The sequence below is a fragment of the Aphelocoma coerulescens genome, chromosome 1A (assembly GCF_041296385.1).
Source record: "Aphelocoma coerulescens isolate FSJ_1873_10779 chromosome 1A, UR_Acoe_1.0, whole genome shotgun sequence".
Taxonomy (NCBI): Eukaryota; Metazoa; Chordata; class Aves; order Passeriformes; family Corvidae; genus Aphelocoma; species Aphelocoma coerulescens.
The window spans coordinates 14,992,704-15,019,749 of NC_091014.1; the positions used below are offsets into that span (position 1 = coordinate 14,992,704).

A 27,046-nucleotide genomic window follows, 5' to 3' on the forward strand; every position below is an offset into this window, starting at 1 on the left:
TCAGAATACCTATTCCAATTTCTTTTCTGTTCTTACCTATTTCATTCTAAGATAACTTTCAAAGTGAGCTTCGGAAGGAGGGTGGAGCTCTGCAGATCTGAGGCTGCAGGGAGTGCCTGGGACCTTTCACCGAGGTGGTCTCGTAGCCTGCAGGAGATGTGCCATTGCTGAGAAACTGTCACCGTGAGAAGATGTCACCAGGCTGTGTAGCAACATAAGAAAAAGAAGTTTTTAAGGGTGATTGTACATTCGACTGGGTTGCACAGATGTTGTAGAGTCTCCACCCTCAGAGATGTTCAGAAACCTACTGTACACAGTCCTGAGCAGCCTTCTGTAGCTGACCCTGCTTTGAAGAGCGGGGCCAGACTAGAGGATTGCAGAGATCCCTGCCAATCTCCACAATTCTGTGAATCTGTTATTCCACCGATTGCAAAAAGGCAACTCCTTTTTTTTTTTTTTTTTTTTTTTTTTTTTTTTTTTTTTAAATTCTGTTTTCTGCTGGCATAATTTCTGCTGGAACGTTCTCCTTCTTCTATTTCTTCAGTCACATTCTGTCTAAAATATGTTTCCTACGGTACAGCCTTCAAATTATAATCCTCATTTATAAACCAGAAGTAGAATATGCCCTGCTTTCCTGTACAGGACCAAGTGATATGCTTTCAGTATTATCAAAGGTGTAAAATGGGTCAGTACTGATTCTTGAATATAATTCCAGCATAAGGAATATTTTGCTCAAGACCATGGTTCCCACACATCACAGATCATGTCATCTTGTAGTATTGATCACATTGTTTCCTGAGGCACTCTATTTAAAATACCATCACTGTTCAAACAAGTGTGGATTTCATTCATTTTTCTCAAACCAGACAATTTTTAAAGCCTAGTACCAATTATTTTAAAACCTTTTTAATTAAATCTTATTTCTTGATACCATGCAGCTGAGCATGTCAGCTCAAGAATTTTTTTTGTGATACCCTCCAGCCTGTGCTGCCATTTTCCTTCCTACCAGATTTGTGCATTACCAGATGAACTGACAGGACAAATCCACTCCAGAACAGAGAGAGCCACAATTGATTTTTTTGTTGTTGTTGAACTTGCCACAGGATACAATGCAATGTTTATATTGGATTTATGTTTTATGCTGGCCTAGGGAGGACACAATACGTGATCCAGCATAAAGTCCATAGACAAAAGTTACCCTTCAAAATGCTTTGAATGAATTAGAGTGAGGGAGTTGATACTAACTCACCTTTGTATGTCATATGGATGTGGCTTTATTAAATAGATAGTTACAGCAGCTTTTACTGTGTCATTGGACCACGTCTTAGTCAGGCTCGTTCTTACTTGTTCTCTTTGTCGGAATGAATCTTGCAAAACCTACGGCCTGCTGTGTTTGTTTTAATGGAAAGTGACAGAAATCGGGTTTTTTTTCAGGTCGTCTTTGGCACTTTCACAGGGCAGAGGAAAGAGAGCTTTAGGTGGAAAAGGTCTTGATCTCTCTGCTTCAGTCAAAGTCGCAAGCAGCCAATTATTATGTAGATTCAGCTGTTAGCATTAACACCTCCTTTTGAATCTCTCTTTTGTTCTCCGAGTTAGGCATGGGCTTCAAAAGCCTGGAACGTTTATCTCCGCCCAGCTCCCTTGCTCCTGCCAAGGGCCCTCTGTCCCCGCCGCAGGGGGGTTTGGTGGCCCCTGGATGCAGCGCTGGCAGCCGTACAGGAGACCTGGCGTAGGGAGCATGGAGGTGCCGTCTCACCTCACATCACATGAGCTGAATATCGTTACTACACTGAGATCTTGCCCCGACTTACACATTTTAGAAGTCTGCCATATTATTTTTAGCTGTATAATTTTCTTTTCCTTGGAAGTATTTTTAATGTTATTCAACGTAGATACAGTTCAAAACGCCTCAAGTGTGATTTATATAATTTTTTCCAAATATTCTAATAATTTATAGTTCCGTAGCACTTGGTTCACAGTATTTCTTATAATAATTTTTAAATTCTTGTGAATTCATGCCAGCACACAATAAATATTAAAACTGGATAATTTGAACATAGAAATTATTTTGACCGTTTTCGATAACGTTGCTACAAAGAATGAATAAAAATAGATTGATAATATCTTGAGAACTGGGCTTTTAGATTGCACATTTTAAAATGAAAGATTCTCTGTAGCTATAGATACCCTTCATTTCAATACAGGCACAACGACAGATACTAGCTGAGGTTCTGACCCTACACATGATCTGCATTATTATAAAGGCTCTCCACAAAAGAGGCGGATTCATTCATCCTCGGTGAACCTGCAATGGCTCCAGGTGGGTGAGTAGTTTATTTACCAGTACTTTAAGATTATCTTTCAGAAATGGAGTGAATTTTTTAATGTGTTTGCTCTCAAAGAGACATATATGAACGTTATCAGCCAGCAATTAAATGAAATACTTTCCAAAATATACAAGTGACCCAAACTTCCATTGTAAAGTCAAAAAGTAGTCAAAGTTAACGAATCACCTATATTTGATCCCTATTCACCTTAGCTATCTTTGGAAGGCTCCTCCAAATAAGAAATGGTAGTGGTTTAATCTTTTACTGACTTAATTAAACCCATGGTAAGCCCTAGTGTGGTCACTTACTCCAGTCGGTTTGGTTTAGTTTATTTAGGCTACTATTCAGTTTAAGTTCAGTGAGCCGTTGTTGCTCACATTTAAGAGTATCTACATACCGGTCACTATTGGTTTAATTAATGCCATCTAATTAAGCCAGAATTTTCACTGTCCATTAGCATTCTCTTACATCTGCATTTTGAGTCCTAAGGTTTCAACACTGGGAACTCAAAGTTAAAGTCCCAATGCATTGTCTGGAAGGGGCTGCTTAGTGCTCGGCATTTGCAATTCATGGCCTGAGCCATTCATTTTTTCCTTGCAGGCAGTGAGAACTGCAAATGGCCCATCACTTTGGAAAAAGTGATCATTATTTAAAAGTGTAAATGAAGATGCCAGAGGCTAACCTCAGGTTTTGTCTGAAACAAAGACTGGTGTCTCTGGTCTGTAGCAATGGATTGGACATGTCATAACAGAGAAATACCACATTTATCCTCAACATTACATGTTACATGCACCAGAATCATCTTCCTTTTCATATTCTTCATATTCTCCATTCCTTTTCTAGCTTCTTCCCGATCCAGATTCTTCCTGGTTGTCCCTCCCTGACTGAAAGCTGAATCACTGAAATTCCTGCTCATTTGCTTCCTGCCAAAATGAGCTGGTATTTCCAAAAGCACCACTTCCTCCCACTGACTAATATAGTACAATATCCTACAATACAGGTTTGCTTTGCTTGCTGTGTGTTCTGTTTTATCCCACAATGTTTATAGAATTAAACAATTTAGTTACAAAGTGGATAAGATAATGTGTTGATCTTGATGTGTACAGGCCACATAGAGTAGCAAAGGAAAAATAAATTAGGAAGAAAACAATAGAGAAAACTGAAAGGCTGAGACTCCAGAACTGATGTAACAATTATTGATAATGAACCACTGCTGAAAATGGTTGCCAGACATAATCTCTATTTGCATAAAATTTGAACCAAAACAAAAACAACAAAAAATACCAGCTCACCAAAGCAGAGATTATAGAATGGCTTTCTCCAGTGGTAGGCATTTCCTAGCAGATCATTCTTGTGCCAGGGGAGGTTTAAACATGTGAAGATGGAGGGTTTTCCAGTTATACAGAAGTGGAAAGATTAGAAAGGGATTAAAATATTAACAGAGGAAGACAAGTGGATTGCAAGAAAATGCCTCACCTGATGGCAAACTAAATCACTGAAGTCTGATGTAGGCTAGCTCTCAGCATGGATATTGGCACTTCACCCATTTATCTCCATTGATTTCAGAAAAATGTTATGCTTACCTTAGATAGGAATCCTATTGTAATCCTGATTACAGTGAAATTAAATCTATCACAGTTGTAGATATATCTTAAGTCAAAAATGATAATTTCCTTACACCAATCTCTTCTTTAAATTAACCTACAGTTATGTGACATCCAGAGCAGAAGTGGAGAGATGTGACAAAAACAAATTGGTCATTGTTAAGTCAGTTCAGCTCCTATCCAGGTTCCTTTCCCTTCTCATGGGCTATCTTCCAGTATATTATCTTTCCTGTAAGTTACTCACCACTTCATATTTGGGATCAAATCCCTAGTTACTTCCACTTCAAACAGCATCTCCAGGTTCTGATCCAGAGATGCACCATTTAGCTATGGCTGGTGAAAAGGTATTATTTTCAGCAGTATGTCATGTGCTGATATTAAAGACGAATGAAGCTAGTGAAACTAGGTTAAAGATTTTTCACTGGGAAACCATTTGGATATATAGCTACTGTTTATCTGACACATCCATGCTTGACTTTAACTCTCTCACTATCACTCAACCCAGTTGTCTCAAACTATGGCTACTATAGTGTAGGATTCCTTTAGTATAATTCATTAGCACTACTGCTTTTTGTAGAGCTGACTAATCAAGCGCTGGTGGACAAACATGAGCCATGGTCTCCCAAAAGTGTTCTAAGCCCTGAGCTGTTGCTTGCTTTAAATTCATCACCAAGATAACTATTCTGAAAATTCTGACATCTATGGCAGGATAAAGTATTTTGGAATTTTTAAAATATCTTCAGGACAAACCCCTTTCCTGTCCAAGTTCAGTTGACATGGAGATATACTTCACCAAGTCTAACAGTTTCTGCATTTGAAATGCAGAGTTCTGTAAGGTGACAGGAACAGTTTTGGGGGCAGTACAGGCAGGCTGCTCCACCAGGGAAGGCACAGAGGCCGGGAGCTGAGGGTGACAACACAGGCAGGAGTACTGCCTCAGCCACGGGTGTCAGGAAGTTGTGTTGGTGAGTCTAGATGAGGAGCAGGTCTGAATGCAGTGATCAGGGTGAGCCTCAGGCCACTGATCTGCCAGGAGGTCTGTCATGATGAATCAAGCCTGAGGCCAAGTCAGGAAGTCAAGTCAAACCAGGGCAGCAAGGTCCAGGTCTGAATGAGAAGGTTTGACAGGAAATACAGACTCAGCTGCAGGCAGAAGAGCTTGAACTTAAAAGCAGTTCCCAAGGGAAGGAGGGGCAGGCCCCCTCTCTTCTTTGCAACAGCTCTTACCAGCAAAGAAGCTGAGCTGGACTCAGACAGACAAATGTTTTTGAGCTGGGAGAAGCACTGAATAGACTGCATAGAGTGAAAGTCCATCTGTGATAGTGCCAGCTGTAGAAACGGCTTCACGCTCTTGGTTTTCCCTTGTAGGCCAGGTACTCTGACTGAGCAAGAAGCTCTGCTCCTAGCTGTCTTCTGTATGTTCTTTTCCTCTAGCACTCAGGTAAAGAGAGGTAGAAAAAAGAAGAACCAGCACCACTATGGCTTCAGCACTTGGATTCTGCCCCTCTCCCCATCAACAGTATGAGAATTGACACCACTAACTTCAAAAGTTTCACCTCATTATTTTTGTGAAGAGAAAAGGACTGTAACTACTGCTGCACCCAACACCTTGGTACAGCAACCCCCACAAACCATCGCCTGAAGAAATAGCTCCCACCATTCCCAAATCTTCCTCTCCATTCCCAAGGGTTTTTGGGGTCATCCTTACTTCATTATGTGTATCATTACCCTTTTCATCTACTACTTCTCCTGTCTGTCAAGCTAATGCCTCATTTTTTAACACAAACAAACCCCATTCATCTTTAATTTCCTCTCTCTATAATGTTCCTCTTGCATGCAGTTCCTTCTGCTCTCAATCAATTTTCACTTTCTCTTTGTCCCCTTTTTCATTTTTCTTTCACCTGTCACCAAACCATGTCGTTGCTTTCCACCTAGACCTAGAAAAGTTGTGAGTATGAAATTTGACACGGTGAAGAAGCAATTGGATGGTTTCTGTACAAGGAATTAGTGCGTAGACTTCTAGCCTGTGAGAAACAGGCTTATGGGAAAGAAATATGGGGAATGGTTGTCTGCTGTTTCTGGTAATACAAGATCTAGAAGGCGAAAAATCAGATTCTCAGGTGGCAAACAAGAGGCACTTTACTATGCAGTGCATAATTGAGCTGTGGAAGTAATTACAAGATGCCATGGGTTTCAAAAGCTTACATGATCCAAAGAATAATTAGACAAATTCATGGCTGAAAATAATCTAACAAGCACTATTAAAAGAAATCCTACCACAGGATAAGGCCTTGGCCTGGATGTGCTAGAGAGAAGCTTGGTTCTCTCCCCAGGATTAAAGCCAGAGGATGGCCTGGAGATGCCAATCCTCCTCTAGGTACATAAGTGGCAGTTGCTGTGCTGGTGATGATGAAAATAATAATTAACTTTACAAGGCTAGATAAAATTATAGTTCTGAAGGATATTGCAACAAGGTGGCCTAGTTTGAGGGTGGGAAGCATGGTGGAGACACAGGCCCAGAGTTCCCCTCTAGCATGTGAAAACTAAACCCTATGAAGAAACTTGTGATTTTTGTTTACAAACTTTGCACTTATTAATTTTAAAAGGAATAAGTACTGGTAAAAGGCTCCTGTCATCACTTATTTAGCCCATAATCAGGCCTCAAAGACTATAATTAGAAGGGGAAAAAAAGGAAGAAAATTAGATTCTTACCAGTTTTAACAGGGAATATGTTAATATAAGGTAGTATCTGCTGAACAAAGTGGTTTACCATGAGAAAATAGAAACCTATAAGGCTGAGAAAAATATCCAACTTATCCTGTTCTAATGCACCAAGTGAAGAATGTAATCACATACTTATTTTAGGCATCTAAGTGAGATGCTGAAATGCCCATAGAAAATGCATGAATTTTCAGTTAAAGAAAAAAGTGGTCTTCTGGTTTCAGATGCTCTGAATTTGTGTTTAAAATACACTAAAGTAGACAGTGTGCATGCTCCAGGATTGCATTCTTGGATTTTTCCAGGCACTGATATACATATACTCTTCCATTCTCTAAGCATTAGGTGTACTGAGGTGACACAAAGGAATTCTTCTGTATCTACTACAAGCGGAAAAAATATTAACTGGCAGTAATGAGAGTCATCAGACTTCACCCAAGACAAATGGAGATCAGTATTAATATAAAGAAAAGGGAGAACAAGAGACCCACCACCCTGAAGAGACAGGTGTCTGTCACTTCCCTAAAGATTTTTTGAATGTGGGCCAACCAGGTGCTGTACAGATGTTTGCTCTGGTTACCTGTGGGAAACACGGGAAAATACTGAAATCAGGCATCCTGCATGCCAGGACAAGCAGATATGTTCCGGATCATCCATCTGTGCACAGTAAACCTCTCTACACTGAGAGTTGCTCTGAAAATAAGGCCACCCTTAGGGAAACCGTGCTTCAGTTAATGCCAAACAGCTGCAATCCAGTTTTGAGTTCAGTGTACCTATTTGTAGATAGCTGTTAGCAGCCAGATATCTGTCTGCCTGCAAAGACTCCAATAATGTCAAGGTTATCTTATTAATACTGAATAAGTTAATGAATGGATTTGGTTATATGACATGTGGCTGTATGTGCACATGCAAGAAAGCCAAGCCATTGAATCCAAACCATAAACAAGCTACCTCTTATAAAACAAATATCAGACAAACAGTAATAACACAGATGACTGAAAAGGAATGGGAATATGCCCTCTTCATTGCACAGTACTATATTCCTTCACCATAGTCTAAAATGTTCTCATCTGAATTCCTATCGTTTGTCACTGCAAGGCTGTGAGCACAAGACATTCCCTGTCTGTGTTACATCCTTGCCTAGTTCTTATGAGTCATTTAATTCCTAGATGCCTCTTCAACATCACTGATGCCTTAATCCCAGCTCTGTGCATAGATTTCCTCCTTCTCCTGATAGATACTTTGGAGGTCACTAAAAGGAGAAGCAACAGAGAAGTCATTGTCTTCACCAGTTTTGTAGGCACAACCCTCTTGCCTTTGGCCCAGCTCTATGGTCTCCCATCACTGCTGAATGGCTGAATACAGTAAAACATGTTCCCCCATGTGGGACCACTCAAGTGCCCGTGCTGTCCCCGTGTCTCGCAGGAACAGACTGAAGGCATGAGAATGCCCTTGTGGAAAGTCTCTGGCTGAACATGTCAGCAAGTTACACCCACTCCAACCAAACCAAGCCAAATGGCAGGCATTTTCTCTTTCCAAAGGGAAACAGGCAGCTTCTCTATTTTCCTCTCTCTTTCTTTTCTCTAGGAGAAAACAAACTTTGCAGCATGCTTTGCTTCATCTAAAGTCCACCGAGTGAGTGCCGAAGAAACACATTTCCTAACTGTTCCTTGCACTGGGGTTCCCAGTGAGTTCCAGCTCTCCCTGATAGAAATGTTATTGTGTCCTCAGGGGTATTTGGGGTTTCTTCCTAACCAATGAAGGGCCAAGAGCACTTGCAATTTAGCAAATACAGTCCATCTCCCATGGCCGTGACTGAGGATGGGAGGCAGGGAGGGCCATGGCACCACCAGCTTCAAAGGTGAACAGCTCATCCTTCTACCTATCCACACAGATTTTCTGAAAGTCTTTTAATCCAAGGAGGCTTTTTGGGGGGTTGGTATTATTCTAAATATATTTTAAACTTATTAATAGAGGTCAAACATTTTAAAATTTTATCTTTCAACTTAGAACTAGATGGTTCTTAAAACATTCCATTTGCTCCAGAAAAGCCTAGTATTGAAGTTAATTAGCATTGCTGACTGCATACTGTCTAACTTCATACTGTTCATCAGAAACTATGGCTTCTCCTTTTTAAAATATCATTTCCCATAAGTCAGCATGCAGTTCTTCTGGTATGCTTTTTGTTCTTTTCTTTGAATACAGTATAACTTGATCCTCTTCTCATGTTACTGGAAAAGTATTTATAATGGTTTTGTAACTCTTTGACTTCTTTTACTGAACTTGATAATATCTGCTGCATCCCTTTTGCTAATATCTTGACTAGGATCTTTACATCTGAATTTAATAATTTTTCCTGGACTCTGCTTTCCTGTGACAATAAATCCAGGGAAAAATATTATCTTAGGAGCTTGAATAGAAGCCAGATCACCAGCAATCTGCTGGTGCTCTGAGAGTACTGCGTTTTACCATGCTACATGGTGATATTCTGGCAGATAATATTCTGTCGTAGATAGCCCATTGTGTCCAATAACTGAAGTGACAGCAGATTTCATTTAAGAGTTTTGAAAGACTTTTACCTGAGAGGCTGTGAAGAGAAGGTGGCTGCACAAAAGCAGATGGTTTGAAGAAAAAAGCTAGGCTTCCATCTGATGCCCAGCATCACATATGGCTGGCTCAGTACTCCTGGTATCACTCAAGCAGACCTTTGTGCCTGTGATGGTTACCTGGTTCACACGGGAGGAGAAATAAAGTTGTTAAGTTCCTCAAATTTAGCCATCTGAGCTGAGAGAAGGGATAGCGCAGGGCTTACGGAAAGGTTTGACAAAAGCAAGCGTAGTGCTCATGCTCCTGCACACAAGGAAGGGAAACATTTTGCAGAAAATGACATCAGGAAGATGAAACAAATGGAAGTTAAAATGGAGTCAGGAAGATTCACATTGCTGGACGATTATAGAAGCCAGGGCACGTAAACCAGCCCCAGCATCAGCAGCCACCCTCTCAAGCAATGCATGTTCCTCAGTGACAATTTCAGACCAAGCTGGTGTGTAGGTGTTAGTATCCTTAAGATGTCAGAAGCCTCACTGGTCCATGTGGCACCCCTGGATAGGTGAGGTTTTCTGGGCACCCCCAGCTGTAACCCCCGGCAAAGGCAAGCTGAAAAGTGTTTGGAGACCCCAGCTCCCCATGTAAGCCCCTTAATCTGAGTTGTCTGCTCATCTCTGGCAAAGCCTCAGCTCAAAGCCTGGTGGGCAGCTGAAAGGTAGCCCTGGCACAGCACCTTGAGCTCTCCCATAAAGCCTGTCCTCAGCAAGAGAAGTCCTCCCTTTCCTGTCTTGCTCCTCTCTGCCAAGAACTGGATGTCCAGAACCGGATTTAGATGCTTACATTATACAATTTACCTGGTGAGTTGGTGGGATGTGAATGCTCTGCTAACGCTTATTTTGGATGACATATGTAGTTGAGGCATAGATGAGTCAAAATCATTGTCACCAACTCTCTTCCAGAAACGAAAATACTTTGCATTTCTCATACCCTATGGATTACTTAGACATTAATGACTGAAAACATAGAACTAACTACGGGTTAGGTTAGCTACGGGTTAACGTGAGTAGCGCTGGTGGCTGGCTTTTGGGTAACTCTGGCGAGTAACACTATCCACCACAACCCGTGAGTGAATCAGGGACAGGCGGAGACACAAATCCAGAGCCCTTCCCCGCTGTCACGCGGCCGGGACAAAGCCCCGGTGATGTTGCTGCCGGCCCAGCAGGTGTCACCACAGCCCCAGGCTCCTTCTGTCCCGGCGCATGACGCCATGCCGGCGCGGGCCGGGCCGTGACGTCACACCCGCGGCCGGTGACGCAGCCATGGCGAGCGGCCAAATGCCAGGGGTGGCTCCGGAGAGCAGGAGCTTGTAGGAGCCACTTGGCTTTGTGCCCTTTGGCCCGGCCACTCTTGCCGTAGCTTGTGCCACCGCAGCAGGGCAGGGATGGCTGGGGAGGGTCGGGCACAAGGCACCTGCCCAGGAAAGATCACGCGCTTAATTGCCTTGGCACAACACCGGGGGAAGGAGCATATCTCTGGGTGGGATGGCAGGTCAGAGGCGTTAGGTACCAAAGCTTGGCTACAGTGATGCCACAGAGGGTTTGTGGTCGGCTGAAACGTCTGGGTTCATGCCAGCCAGTGTACTCCTCGCAGATAAACCTCCAAAGGCTGGTCTAAATCCTCCTCCATGGGCTGAATCTGGACTTATGTTCAATTTCCTAGCAAGTTACACTGCCAGAAATTGCACATGTATCTCTCCTTGCATAAAATGCAAGACCTTCCTTTCTCCCTGGCTGCAGGACCTGTGATGGATTTGCTTATCTCAAACTCCACAGTGTTTCAACATACATAATTTGGTTAAATGAGATTATCAGACTAACTCAGATTCAAACAGCTGGTTTCTTCCCTAATCACCAGTGAAAAGAATCCTTGCTTTTTGTACTCTTCCTTTCATGGAATTAAGGCTGAAAAACAGGGTAATGCCAAGTTCCTTTGAAATTACTGCCAACACAAACCCTGCTACCATTGCACATGCACCCTCTGTGCACAAAAATCAGATCCTTTCTGGATCTTCAGTGTTCTTGGCTGCACACTTTTCATCCTTTAACTACATGGAATCCTAAAATATATTTTTTCCTGTGGCACCCCTTGATGGACCATGCATCACCTAAATAATTCTTTTGTTAAGAATGCCTTGTATAGTCCTTGGCCTCCATATATTTTTTCTACCATAAGTTTCAGTGAGGTTATTTCATGGTACTCACCTCACTGGTACCAGAGCATCTCACAAGCTAAATCTGGGATTTCAGATCAATCAGCTTTTGACGTGCCTTCACTGTTAGCAGATGGACACTGCTCTGAATATCTTGCTGTTATTCAGGTGAAACTGAGTTAACTCAGCCAACACAGTTCTTCCCTGAGCTTTTAACGTGCCCAGTTAATTTATGTATTGAATGGTCAAGTCATGGTCTTCTGGGTTGCTCCCCCTCATTAGCAACCTCCTGGGTGCAAACACTTAACTCCTAAACTCCCAGCAACACCTTTTCAAATACCTCTTTAATCTACAACCATTGTGATGCCAATTACTTGAAACAGAGGCAAAAGTAATGAAAAGTATGAATCAAAGTGTGATGGCCATCTCCAGTGCTCAGCCTGTCAAGACAAAGGAGTCATTACATTCTTCTGGGCTTCACTTTTTGATAGAAGTCTGAGACACTTCACAGGTGTTGGAGTCCGAGGGACCACGTACTCCTGCCAGCAGATCACCCTTCCTCAGGGAAGCTCTGTAGCACTCACCCTCATTCATAAGGACCAGCTTCCCATCACATCTACAGCCAGTCCTCAGGGGCAGGACCTGCAGTGCCTGCTATCCCAATATCAGCAAATTCTGTGCCTAAAATAAGCTCTGCTATGTAGCCTTTTGTAGTCACTCTTCTGGAGGCATTTTAAAAATGCTGTCTTCAAAGTCACTCATTCATTTGGATTTGTTACACATCCCTTAATATCGATAATTCCTTCATGGTGTGGTCTTGTCCTCTTCCTCTGGATATAGCAGGGATTCACCTTCTATGCATTTATTTTATTTTCTTCTCTTTAATGGAACCCAGAAGGGTCCAAAGCCAATCTAGATTATTTCAGATCATCTGAGACCAGAGAGGAATTACCATCCTGGGATCCTCCCACGTGTCCCTCATCTTTATAACCTTATTCATGACAACCTACCACACACTTTTTAGGGTACTGTTGTACTTTGGAAAGACTGCAGCATCTGTTCTATCCAGGACTAGGTCACCCTCTTCAAGAAGGAAAATCATACCATCTCAGCTAAAACATTTTGTTATTGGAGACACAAGGAAAAAATACTGGGAAAGAACATCAGCTTCCCAGAGAAGAACAATTGCTCCCTGCTGGGATGAAACACAAGGCTCCTGCATGTCTGCCTCATTATGTGAATTTAGGAAGACTTCCCATAGCTTCTGAAATGCATCAAAGAAACTCTGAATGTTGTTCATGAGATTATTATTCTGGGCTATGTCTGTTCAGTAGCTGACAGACAGCCAGATGAACAACTATAAAGAGATCCAGCTCAACACCCTGCCTGTTTTCAGCCACACGTGCTGCAGGCAAGCTGGCCTAACTTGACCAACATACTTGGGGCCGGTGTTCTACATGCCCTGGAAAACATGATCTGTCCAACTGACATATTTTAACTGCATAAATAGAAGACATTAAAGGTTTCTAAGTCATGTAGCAGGTATCTAGCTGATACTTGAGCTGGCATATTCTGAGTCATGGTGCAGAGACTGACATTGCTATATTCCCTTTGAGCTTTAGGGTGCAGAACTGCAACACAAAGTGTAGATCAAGGAAGAATAAGGCACAGCTTACTTTGTGGAGAGTGTAAAGAGCAGGCTCTGACCAGCACTTTGCAGCAGTCCTTTCCAGAAAGGACTGGGATAGTCCCACCCAAAGTGGGATTAGTTACCATGTCCTCCCATGCTCAACGGCTCAGGCTTCAAGCTGTGAAACACCGAAGAGGCTTTGCAAAACTTTGCTGGAGACAACCTGTCTTTCCACTGCTAGCAGGAAAGTATGGGGACATGCATTTTACAAATAATGCAATATTTGTAATGGTAACTTATGGGATACTAAAATACATGGGATGTTTGGCAATACCAGCTGTTTTATCTGGGCTATGTTTCCATGTTTGTCTTTAACCACCCCTGTCTGACACAGACAATGGACAGCCATCTATACCGACCAGACTGACACACGATGAAACATAATATCCACAGCATAATGCTGTCCTTATTTTGTGTGTAAGGGTTGATAGTTCCCATGTGGAAGTTTGGTTCACAGCTTTTCTCAGCTTCCATTTCTAGGAAGCAAATATACAAAGTTCCAGGTCTGAAAGTGGCTTTTACTCATCATGGTTGTGCTGGCTGGCAAGGCTTTGATTTGCCTGTAAAGACAGAAGCTCTATATTCCAATCTGAGGACAAGTGTTTATTTAGCAAAGCTACCACTATGATGAGGTACCACCTCCAGTGTATGGAGTGTTGTCACAGATGCAAACCCAGCATCCCAACAGGATTCCCAGCTCCCAGACAGGATCCCCAGTCTCCTCCTGAAACAGACCTGCCCGCAGGCTTCCTGTAGAATGGATTCAGCATTTTGAAATGAAATCCTGTTATTCAGTCCCCAAAACCCCCTCAGATGTGGTGATCTGGACACTCTGCTAAGGCCACCTCTTGAAGTTTAAAGCTCTCGGAGAAGATTAAGGGTGTGTTTCCAGAAAAGATCAGGCTGGGAAAGAGCTTTCTTTGGAGCCAAGTAGACTCTAGAAACAAAGACTCTCCAAACTAGACTCTCTGAAACTAGACTAGACTCTCTGAAACAAATAGATCTCCTTTAATGTCTTTTCAGTATTCCTAAGTATTATGACAGCAGATCAATTAGCCTGTGGGGTGCCTGAAACTCTGGTAAGAAACACTTTTCTGTCTAAAGGGTATGTTGCTTTAATATACAGAGAGAGGCAATGAGGTAATTTAAAGGGAAAGAATTTTATATTACTCATGTACAAGAACAAAAATACAGAAATCCTCTGATAAAAGTCTATCCTTACATAACTCCCAGGCAATGCAAATATATTTACCTCCTCACAGACTGAAGGTTGCACCAACAAATGAATATACAGCTGAGGAAATTTTCAAAGATTAAGAGCAATAAATATCAGGACAGGAAGATAGCACTGCAACACAGTTCAGAGATCTTGTCTAGAGAAACCTTATAACGTATCAAAAAATTAGACTCATTATTATCTGTGTCAGAAACTTTCAGAGAGTGAGGAATTCCTGTCCCTACGTTATATTAAAGAGCACTTAATATAATGCTATTAGACTAGAGGCCTTGCTGGAATTGTGAACTCCTTTTCTTTATATTTCTATTTCTGACCTCTTTCATTTCCTCTGTCATGTCCCAACACCACAAGATGATGCAATATTGCATCACCACCTAATACTGAGACCTCTCTGTCAGCAGCCATAAAACTTGAGTTTCTCCACCCCTTAAGAATAACCAATGATCTTAAAGATCTGTTTACATACACTCTGCTACAATGAGGAGTACATCTCTCTCTGACAAACTCATACACACATGAACAGACCAAAAAAGGCATTCAAGCCAGTAAGAGGTATTACGTGAGTTTTACGTCTCAGCTGATGTGTGTGTGTGTGTGTATGTATGTAGCACAGAGGAAACAGCTTGTACTCCCACCCTGTGCTTTAAATACCTATTCTGAAGTATAACAGCCTAAATCAGTAAAATGGGAGACAAAGTCTTCAGCAGATGTATCTCAGAAAGCTTCTGAACACCTGCTGTTTCCTGTTTGTGAGCTTAAGGTGTTTGAAGTGAGGGATTTTGTGCAAATTCTCAGCCACCAGGAGCACCAACCTATTAGGAGAAAAAGGAAAGAGTGGGTATTTCTTGAGGGAGATGGGAAAGAGATAGGAAAGACTCCTCTTTTCCTTGTTAGAGATTTCCTGACTCTGCTCTGCCTACAGAGGTTCACAAAGATCATTTCTGGATCTGGCCACAAGGCTTCTTTCATGCACAGCAGACCTTAAAACGTTCCCCTGGACCAAGCTTCTACTTGGGAACCAAGCTCACACAGGAGATGTCTCACAGAGGACTTAACTGCCTACACAGAGGTGCAGCAAGAGCCCACCCTTAATTTGCTCTTCTGGATCCCCCTATTCCCCCAAAGTCTCCTCCTGCTTCCCCAAGCAATGACCAGTATCAGTAGAGCTGTCTTTCCCATGACATAAATCTGTGAATGGAGGACAGATCTGCAGGCAACACTTATCTATCTGTTACATCCCTTTCACAAGCAGCTACCATACCTAGAACATGATGCAAAAGCCGAACTAAAATTCAGCTCACTCCTCCTCTGCTTGTTGGCAAGTTATAGCAAGAAGAGAAGCTTATTTTTGATACCAAAGTTGCCATATGATCGTGCATATGGACAAATCAATGACAGTAATGTTAATACAACTGATCACATACTTACATGATCAGTTTTCACAGCAGAGCTGCAAGATAAAAGGATTCTGTCAATTTATTTTAAATCCTCCACTGAATGCATCATAAAGAGTTTACAACCCAATTAGAAAATTCCAGCTTATAAATTCTCCAAGAAGGGAGAAGTCTACCTATCATTCCATCAGGATGCACAATGTATCCTACAATGGGGTTTTTCCATTTTCTTTACATAAAGAAGCAATTACAAAACTGAATGTAGCTATTGCTGGGTTTAGGCAAGCAGGCTTTGACTTTGCTGTTACAAGACCTACAAAGTTTCTGCATTTAATTTTTTTCTCTGCTGGCAATATAGATAATAAAAACCAACCCATACTATTAGATACTATTTCCTAAATTGCAATGAACCCAGTTTGTCAATGATAACAGAACATTTCTATCCAGCATATGTCAGTATATAAAGTTGTTGCTGAGAATTTAATGTGGCTGCTATTCTTTATCGCAGTTTCTCCACTAAATGACATAAAAACTGATATTTGACTGTGCAGAGGATACAAAAGATACCATCTTACATTTCTTCAACCTCCAAAACTCCCATTTAAGATCATTACAGCAATTCCTTGTCATATTTTTATTACAGCTGGTAGATAAAGAAAATAATTGCATTTTGACTGCACCCCACAAGATTATATTAGCAAAATGATTGCTTCTTTGCATGACTAATTGTGATTAAATCAGCTTCATTTAAATATCAAATTGTGTTCTTCACCTTTCTTCATTAAGCTATGGTATTCCTGACTGTTTCAAAGTTCCGTTTTTGATATGGTAAAATATGCATTTCAATTTATTGTGCAGGCTGTTCTTGACTAAAAAAAACCCAACAAACCAAATGATAATTGATGGGAAAGGGTTTAAGTCACATTTGGAAAAGAACAGGGAGAAAATAATGTTAAAATGTGTATTTCCAAAGAATATACAACCTATAAGGAGAGCATCCTTTCCTACAGGAAAGTTTGTATTACTTGATTTGCCAGAAAAGGCAATAAAGAAAATTGAGCTGTAAATAGACAGGCAGAAGATAAACTGCAAAAATGTAATATTTTATTAACATACTAAATCCTGAAGAGAGCAAGATTTTCAGTTTACCAACCTTTCTCAAATTTAATGCGTAAAATAATTTATTCTTTCATTGCAAATAACACTACGTTGACTTACAGCTATTTTAAAAATGTTACACAATTCTGGCTGAAATCAACATGAAACGTGTCATTTGCTCTGGCTGTAAATTATCCCTTCTATAACTGTCTTTTGACAAATGAGTCTTTTTATTCAGCTGCTCAAATCTCCATATGTTTGTGCATCCCCAAATAAAGTCCACGGATTTTAACAGGATTAGTCGCCAAACTGGCTACACTTGTGTTCCCGGAGTGATCCATCTGGGGATCCAGCCAACAACAACAAAAAAAGACTTCCTATTTTGATAAGGCTCTTAAATATCTTTTAAAGCATTCAGTAATGCTGTGCAAAGCTGAACTTCTTTGACAGATATTACCCATTGTATCAGGCAAAACCAAGCACGAAGTCAGTCTTCACCTTGTTTCCCCTATGCTGCACACACATCACAATAAATTGTTGAAGGTTTTTGCTTTGTTTTCATGTAAAGGGGAACTTGAGGCCAGTACAGAGCTTTTATGATTCCTTACAGACACAGTTCAGCGTAATGGATATTCATTTTGAAACAGAAGTTTCTCTTTTCTGCTTCTGGCTGGTATGATTCTTAACACCATGAATATGATTTTTTCAGTCAAAAGAATCCATCCATGCTATAACAACAATTATCCAACTTTTTGTAATAGCATCTGTATGTGTAACATACTAGTTATTTCCTTCTGATATTTTCTTTCTATGGAAGGTAAGAACATGTACCTAGAAAAATCATAATAATTTTTATAGTCTTTGGGGCAACTTATGGTCTTGTAGAGTGTTCCCTGAAGATGTAATCTTATGTCAGCCTAGCTTTCAGGGCACGTGTGCGCACTCTGAGCCATACAGAGCTCACCTGTGAATCTCATTGCAAGGTCTGGATCAAAAAAAAAAAAGTCTCAACATAATCATGGAAAGAGTTTTGCTGTTCACTCTGAACAAGAGCTGTGGAGACAGAAACACTCAGCTCCATTCAGAGCCAAACAGACAGCAGCCTGGATGGGGAAAGAGTGGTGAGGGGGAGTTGTTTGTTTGTTTGAATTGGATGTGGATGGTTATGCCTGAGCTGCATTTGGAGTCTGGCACCGTAAGGCTGACGAATTAATCCTCCTGCTGTGGGCAGCCTTGGCAAAGCCTTAGCTGGAATACCACTATGTCCAGTTTCGAGCAGTGCTTTCCAAAAACAATGTGGCCCAATTAGCAAGAACCTGAAGCGAGTAACAGGAATCGCAGCAGGTCTAACGAACATGACCTAAAAAGGGAGATCCAGGACTGCCCTGTCTGGAGATGGAAAAATAGTAGAAAACCAGTAACACAGCAAATTCAAACAAGAAAGTAGCTGGAGGGGAGGGAGGAAGAAAATCCCCAAACTGCATAAGAGGAATAAGACAAGCAAGATGCTTGATCGGTAGGAGAAGACATTTAATCAGACAGTACGAAAATCTTTCCTAAGCAGAAGACCACCACTCTGGAGTAAGCTGCCATCTCCAGGGTTTTTAAGGGCAGTTTAGACAAACTAATTTGTCGCTGCCCTGAGGTGTGGGGCTGAACAAGCTGTCAGGGCTGGCCGGGTAGGCGGGGGTCGCTGCTGGAGTGCCAAGGGCACGCCGGCTCTGGGTTCCTGGGCAAGGAACACCTCAGGAAGCTGCGCCCAGGGAAGTTTTGCTGCCTGTGCTGACACCAGGACAAGTCCTGCGGGCCTTGTGCTGGCGACTAAGCCTCACCGCAGCTGTAGTGCTTTCACCCCGCCAGAGGGTCTGTGTGCGCTCCGGCTGATGCGGCGGGGCCGGGGCCGGGGTCGGGGTCGGGGTCGCGGCCGGGTGCCCGGGGCCGCGGCGGGGCCGGGCGGGGCGGGGAGGCCCTGCAGCCGGTTCCCTTTTTGCCCGGCGTGTGATTGGCGGCGGCTTCGGAGCTGCCTCTGCCGCCGGCCATGGAGCCTCCCCGTCGGCCCCCGGCTCGCGCCGCTTCCTGCTGAGGGAAACACCTGTCCGGAGCCGGGGCCGGGTCTGGGGCCGGGGCCGCCGCTGCGGTGAGTAGCTCCGTGCTGGGGACCAGCGGGGGTCGCGGCGGATCCCGCCCCAGGCCGGTGCTGCCCGAGGCCCGGGCTCGCAAGTGGTGGCGCGGCTCCGCTCCCCGCGCCGGCCGCGGGCGTACCCGCCCCGGCCCCGTGCCTGCCGCAGGGCGGCCCCGGCCCCGGGAGCCCCGGTGGCGCGGGCGCGGCGAGGTTCGCCCTCCCGCGGGCGGCGCCGGCCGCCATCTCTGGGCCCGGGCGGTGGGCCGGGGGCAGGAGGAAAGGAGGGAGGGAGGCAGCCTCGGCCCGCTGCTCCCGCCGCCTCCTGTCTCCCGTGCGCGGAGCCCTTTCCCGCAGGGCTGCGCGGCTGGCCGGGGTCGCCCTGCGGTCCCCGCCGCAGCCGGCACTGCTGAGCCCCCGGTGCTGCCCGGTCCCTCGCGGCCTTGGTCCCGCCTCACGTCATTGCTCGAACAGGAGTTAACGAGTTTGATGCCAAACCCGCTAAGGCAGCTGTTGGAACGTTGAATGAAACCATGTGAAGGATCGCAGTAAACAGTGGTAGCAGTTCTCTCGAGTCTTAAGATCAGTGGGTCAGCTCTGCTACAACACCGCTTTTAAACAATAAGTAACTATTTTCTCATCCAACAAATTTCTTGTGTCTATCTGATACTTGTAGACCATAAAACCTTTTTACACCACAGACCCTCTGAAATAATAGCTGAGGGCATTCAGGAGCTGGTTGCTGGTGTAGATTAGGTCACGCAGCTAACAGTCAGTGTTGGAAAAGCGGGCGCAAGCTGACGGGACAGGCAGTGTCTAAATAACGAGTGTGTCCCGGCAGGAACAATAGCAGCGATCTCTGGGTTTTAAAACTCTGCAAAGTGTTGGTTCCAAGGTGGATTACTTCGAGATTACTACTGGATCTCTTGTGTAACCCCAGTTAACTGGAAGTTTGCCGAAATTCTTACCTGAATTTTCGGAACCAGCTAGAAGTTATTGTTTGTTCCAGAAAGAGCCCCAAATAGAAACTCATATAGAAACTAAAGGTGATGAAGGCAGGGGATCCTGAAAATGCTACAGCTGTAATAGCTGTCTGGTTGACTCCCCAGCCTCCCGACCAAGCTGTATCTGCTGATTCATACGCTTTTTGATGAGGAATGTGACTGTATTACCTGTGATGTTTACTTGCTAATGGGAACCTGCACTGATTTAATTCCCATGAGAGCTAGTAGCTGCTAGAGGATCTGACGAAGAAAGTGAGAAAAGTGGTTTTTTGTTGTGTTCATGCTTGAAATGTTAGTGCTGTGTCTTACCCGTGAAGTTTAGCACTGGATTACCGTAGTAGAGAAGATATACTCCTGTCCAGCAAGTGCAAAGTCATCTCCTGCTACACAACAGTGTGGGCAAGTAGATGTAGCATGCTGCTTGGAAAACTTTGAGTCTTGTCATGGTAGTTTTGAGATTTTTTTTTTAATTTATCTTTCAAGTGAACTTTGTCTAAAACTGTGACTGTAAACATTAGCGTTGTATTTACATGATGCATGCACGAGGTGATTTTTACTCTGGTAGAGAGTGCTTATTTTCTTGAAAATTTAGTTGTCTGGGAAGGAGTTCACACTAAAGTGAAAAGAATAATTTTAAAATAAGGTTTTCACATGATGGATTGAAACAGAAGCAGGAGCTAATACAAAATAAGCATGATAGTAACTGGTAGGATTCTAACATAGCCTTAACAGAGCAGTCAAGATTGACAGCTATCCTAAATTTTTTGTAGCTAAGTAAGTAATACATCATAATACCACTTTGTCTTTTTAAAGCACCTTTCAGGCAGTTTTTTCAAATCTTTTAATGACTTTACTCATTAGTTTATCTCTTAATCCTGCTGTGAGTCATGTTTCAGTCTCAGTTATGCTTAACTGTGCTATCTTCATTCCCTTTCCTTCTCTTCCCTTGCTGCCCTACCACTCCTGCAAGTGTTGAGTCAGATAAAGGAACAGATCCGTCTGAAAATTAACCTAATTTTTTGCTGGTTTTGTTATGATTAGATTGCTGACCTGAGTGATGAGATAGGAACACAACTGGAGACAAAGGCAAGACTGGTTGCTTAGTTACTTTTTATAGGTCTTAGTTACTTTTTACAGGCCCGTCTCTTCCTTCTCCATTGGACCCCATAAGGATTTTTGGACCAGTGTAGGGCAGTTCTTGTAATACAGGGATATTGAGGGTTGATGAAGCTCATTAGAATTAGAAATAAATAAGAGTGGGTTTTTTCCCCTTGTTTTGGGGTGTTGTTGCAGTAGACGTATTGAAATGTCAATACTGTAAGTAAAGCTTAGGCATGACAAAGGTTTTAGGAATTTAACGTGAAATCATTTTTCATTATAAACAGCAAAGTTTTATGATTCATGCGCATGAGGAAATATGGTTTTGCCAACACATGGATTAGCAGAAAATGGATACAATTTGGTGTCACCCTAAGAATGGGTCATTGAAGAGTCAGATTAGAGACAATTGTCGCTCCAAGCCAATTACTGCCTTCTGAAGCTGAGGAAAAGGGGTCAGAGCAGAACTGGAGATGGCGATTGGATTGGGCTGGTCTAGACATGACAGGCCACAGCCCAAATGGATGCAGGAGAAAAGACAGTCTTGTATGGGCAAGGCAGCTACAGAAGTGTCACACATTTTGTGTTGTGTCTGATGAAATTTGTGGGGAAATATCTGAACCCATGAAGGTGTTGCTCTACCTGCCTTTATAAGTGGATGAGTGTGAAACAATTGCATTAGCTGAGCAGTGTGCAGGGTAGTTCTCTGCTGCATGAGGGAGAGATGCTGCCTTTGCTTGTCTTGATCATCTTGAACTATGGAGTAGTGGTATAAGAGCTATTTGTATGTATATGTGTTTGAAGAATTAATCCTTAGGTGCATGACTCATAGGAGCAAGCTGAGGACATTTAAACCAGGAAGCTTTCCTAGATCTGCAGAACCCAATGAAACTGAAATGACTCCAGGTTTACTTAATGGGGCAGCACAATGACTTTTAGTGGAAGGACTCTTTGCAAAAGATCTACATAGCCTGTTGGCATGAAAAAACCCTTAATGCTAGTTTAAATGAAGAAAAATACGTGACTATATTGTATTTTAGAATTTACACAAGATGAGAGAGGAATGCAGTGTGTAGTGCTGAGATGCCACAGAGGCTGTGGCTGATGAAGGCTGACAGGCTGCATGTGGGTGGAGTATGACTTTTGGAGGTGTCTTGGCCAAGATGGGTAGTTTTTGTGTCAGCAACAAAATATTCAGGGTAACTTCACCACTACCTTGAGAAAATTCAAACACTGGCTTTAAAAGATAAAGGGAGCTGGGACAGAGTGTGTTTTCCCCAAACTGACTTCCTAAGAAAAATAGCCTCTAAAAAGAAAAGATCTTAGCTGACAAGCAGAATGATGCTCAGAGAGAGAAGAGTTGTGTCAGTGTTGGAGGGTATTTTCTGCTTTTTGACCTTGGCAGAGTGTTAGTCAACTTTGGCATTTTGGAGGTAGTAAGAGACTGTCAGATTCTTTCGCCAATACAGAGGGAGAGGTTATTTTTCACATTTTTATAAAAAATGTGTCTCATAAATAGGACACATGCATATATTTTTAAAAAAGGCACTTCACTGTTGGTGAACAACCTTTCAGTTGTTTCATATTTTTTTCCTCCTTTTCAAGAGTTACCATTTTTGCATGATATCTACCACTGTAGGATTTGTACTGCTTGTTTCCCTTCAAAATGGTCAATTTTCACTGGAAAAGTCATAAGGAAAAAGGATGAAATTAGAGGGTTTTCTGTCTTTTCTTTCTGTTTTGTTCATGTTATCCCAAATGTTTTTTTTTTCCTGTGGGGATCTTTTTTTAGTAAAAGAACAGCTCCTCAGGTTGTAGTTAACCACAAGAATTAGGGTGGAAAGTCTATGGTTTAATTTCTTCCTGAATCTAAAGTTGCCATTTCTAGTGGATTTCACTGTGTGTTTGTAATCATAAATGAATGAGTTAAAGATATTAGCTGTAAGGCTGCCCAGCAGTTCTGCTGCTGATTTTACCATGCAAGATCCATGGCATATACAGTGTTTATGTGATGCCTGTATGGAGACTGCCTTAAAAAACTCTAGTGAATTTAAGTTGGGAGTCCTCAAAGGGCTATCACCATGACAATAAAAATAATGAAACATTGCAGATTTAGTTGTCTTTTATCTAGTATTTATATTTAATTTTTTTAAAGGTAATATCTCAAAAATATATTTGGTTTAAATATTTTATTTGAATTCATTGAATTTATTACCCAGGTTGTTCTTTGCTATTTTTAAAAGGCTCTAAGCATGTCTTCTATACATATGTGTTAAATTGATGTACTGTTGATATATTTTTACTGTTGTAACAGGAAAAGCATTCTGACTTCTTTTAAAATGAGCAATCGTATGTATAATCAACTTGGTTAAAACTTCCTTCCTGGTAAGTGCAGCACTTCCTTTGCATCTGGATATGAGGCCGAGCAAGAAAAGCAGAACAGCTTAAACAAAGAAATTTTTTGTGTGAATGATCTTCCTTTAAAAAAATAGGAACTACAAAAATTAAACAAATGAATCATCTTCAGCAATTCAGCCTTTGTTTTATAAGCAGGTAATATTTCCTTGTACTTTGTCAGTTACAGAGGTGGTGTGTCCACAGTTGCTGCTTTCTGGAACTCAAAAGAAGAATTTTAGTTAGCATGCTATGTTGTTTGAGTTTAGCCTTTTATATTTTTATCTGCTTCTTTTATTATCTGCTAAGGCGTCATTACACTGGCTTTACTTTTCTCCAGCAGTTAAAAGATTTTATGTGTAGAAGGTGTTGCTTGGAAAAGAAGTTCAGTATGTTGCTGTAACTTGGCTTGTGTGAGTGCACTCGATCAGCACTGCCTTCCGCTTCTAAGCTCTTAGTGAATAATTTCCACTTTAATATTGGTCAATGGAGATTAACTGAGCAACAATATCTTTTGTTTACTGAATGCTGATAAGGTAGGCTACTCATGTTTAATATTGTTTCACTGGTGGTTTAGGTGTGATTTGATGTATAGGGTAATAAATCAGCATCAGCTTGGGAGATTTTTCTTCTGTAACAAACTAATAGTTCACACTGGCAGTGTGTACTTTGAAAATGGATGGATATTATCAGTCTGGTGAATTGATTTATTTAAAAGAAGCACATCTAAGGACACTAGCCTTGAATTTAGATGCACATTAAATATATCTTCAGAAATAGTCCCTGACTTTTGCATCCTGTGGGCTTTTTTTAGGTTGAAGTCCTGATTCCTCATCACTAAAAAGAGAGGCAGAGGAAACTGGGAATAGGCTCACGTCTGTCCAGACTGCAAAGAAATTGCTTATTTTGTTACTTTATGCCATTCCTGGAGCTCAGTGGGACTGCATTCTATTAATATACAGGAGTGTGTCTTTTGATTTCTATGAAAATCCACTTATGTTAACATCAGCAGCATCAAAACAGATGAGGCAGCAGAAGAATCAGTGCTTGATCAAATAGAAGCAAGAAGAGATCAATATGGAGGTTGCACATTCAAACTGCTTATCCCCAGTAAAATTGGGGCAGGATGTTTAAAATCTCTACATTAATTACTTAATCACTGGGAGTTGGTTGGAGGGTTTTTTATTTATATTAGGTATTGAATTGAATAGATTACATCTGAGGTGGTTTATGTGAATCAAGTATTTGTGACAAGAAATTAAGGGAAAACAGAAATATAAAAAGTGTATATGAAAAGTTAAAAAGTAAGAGTAAAGATAAATGTAAATGGGAAAGTGATTGAGTAATTGTATGTTTTGCTAGATTTCTTCTGGCATGGAGTTGGGGGATCATGAACAGCCCGTTGTTATGAGAGAGGAAAACAAACGAAGGAGAAGAAGAATGAAACCTCATTGTACATCGAGTAGTTTTTCATCAATGGAACTGATATCCATTGAGTTCATTTTACCTACAAGCAATAAACATACTAAAGCACCAGAAATTATGTTACTCGAAATAGCTGGCAACTGTACGGTTGAGCAAATGAAGGCACAGATTTGGATGCGTGCAATAGAGATGAGTCAAACCACAGACTTCTACCGTGCATTCACCCCGGACCAGTTTATTCTGCAGTATCAGAAGAAAGGACAGTGGTATGAAATTTATGATAAACATCAAGTATTACAGACATTGGACTGCATACTGTACTGGAAGGTGTTACAGAAAAAGGTAGGCAAGATCTATGTTGTCCAGAAGCAAAAACCATCAGAAGAAGTTCAGGAATTTCAGCGGCAACTTAACGATTTAATTGGTTATGATGTCACTGATGTAAGCAATGTGCATGATGATGAACTAGAATTTACCCGGCGCAGATTAGTCACTCCACGAATGATAGAGGTAGCCTGCAGAGATCCTAAATTATATGCAATGCACCCATGGACTACATCTAAGCCACTCCCAGAATATTTATTTAAAAAGATCACTAATAATAACATTTTCATAATCATACATAGAGGAACAACTAGTCAGAAAATTAAAGTGTCAATAGATGACACTCCGGATATGATTCTCCACAGCTTTTTCACAAAAATGGCAAAGAAAAAGTCTTTGATGGACATTCCTGAAGATCATAGTGAACTGGATTTTGTTCTCAGGATTTGTGGCAGAGATGAGTACATTACTGGAGAGACACCAATCAAAGATTTTCACTGGATAAGACAGTGCCTTAAGAATGGGGAAGAAATTCACCTTGTCCTAGACAATCCCCCTGACCCGAATGAGGACGAAGTTCAGAAGGAAGAATGGCCTTTGGTGGATGACTGTACGGGAGTTACAGGGTATCATGAACAATTGACAGTAGATGGAAAAGATCATGAGAGAGTCTTCACTATCTCTTTGTGGGATTGTAATAGGAAATTCAGAGTGAAAATAATTGGCATTGATATCCCAGTTTTACCAAGAAATACTGATCTTACTGTGTTTGTAGAGGCTAACATTCAACATGGGCAGCAGCTCCTTTCACAGAGAAGAACTTCATCAAAGCCTTTTACTGAGGAGGTTCTGTGGAATATTTGGTTGGAGTTTGACATCAAAATCAAGGATTTGCCTAAAGGAGCACTTCTGAATCTTCAGATATACTGCGGCAAAGCACAGGGACCATCTGCAAAGACAAACCTTCAGTCACACGAATCCTCCAACTCTGATGCAAAATGCAAAACCCAGCTTCTCTATTATGTAAATCTTTTGTTGATAGATCACCGTTTCTTGCTTCGAAGTGGGGAGTATGTGCTCCACATGTGGAAAATTCCAGGTAAGGGGGAAGAACAAGGGAGTATCAATGCAGACAAACTCACATCAGCAACTAACCCAGATAAAGAAAACTCAATGGCTGTCTCTATTGTGCTGGACAAATATTGTCACCCAATTGCCCTTCCCAAGCACAGGATATCATCAGATCCCCAGGGGGACAGGACCCGAGCTGAAATGCCCAACCAGCTTCGCAAGCAACTTGAAGAGATCATAGCAACTGACCCACTTAATCCACTTTCTCCTGAGGACAAAGAACTGTTGTGGCACTTTAGATATGAGAGCATAAAGCACCCCAAGGCATATCCTAAGCTGCTTAGCTCTGTGAAATGGGGACAACAAGACATAGTGGCCAAAACATACCAGTTGCTAGCTAAAAAAGAGGCTTGGGATCAGAGCACTTTAGATGTTGGACTCACAATGCAACTTCTGGACTGTAACTTTTCAGATGAAAATGTCCGAGCAATGGCAGTTCAAAAACTGGAAAGTTTAGAAGATGATGATGTTCTTCATTATCTTTTACAGCTTGTGCAGGTAAGGTGTATTTGCATTCTTGAACTCTGCCCTCCAGGGATATATTTGCGTTACCCCATCATTTGCATTTCCCATTTTTGTAGGTCTTGTTAGTATTCACTAGTTTTGAAGTCTTCAATATTTAGTCAAAGCAGTGGTAATAACCAGATTAATGCAAAATACACTTTTCTACTTTTTGTCTTTTGCCTTTGTTGTTGTTTTTATGGTACCATTGCCTTGTGTCTTACAA

The 27,046-nt window shown here is 41.8% G+C and overlaps 1 protein-coding gene across 3 annotated transcripts in view; it reads left to right on the forward strand.

Annotated features, from left to right (window-relative positions):
• The first annotated feature begins 18,799 nt into the window (after window positions 1–18,799).
• Window positions 18,800–27,046, forward strand: part of PIK3CG (phosphatidylinositol-4,5-bisphosphate 3-kinase catalytic subunit gamma) — a 35,698-nt gene continuing 27,451 nt past the window's right edge. The window contains exons 1-3 of one of the 3 annotated variants that reach the window (XM_068994775.1): window positions 18,800–18,961; window positions 24,802–26,287; window positions 26,732–26,817. In XM_068994775.1, the coding sequence (XP_068850876.1) occupies window positions 24,814–26,287; window positions 26,732–26,817 (1,560 nt within the window). In that variant the 5' untranslated portion in view covers window positions 18,800–18,961; window positions 24,802–24,813. Of the gene's footprint in view, window positions 18,962–23,910; window positions 26,818–27,046 lie in introns of those variants that run through there. The other 2 variants (XM_068994758.1, XM_068994767.1) reach the window with 2 other exon arrangements.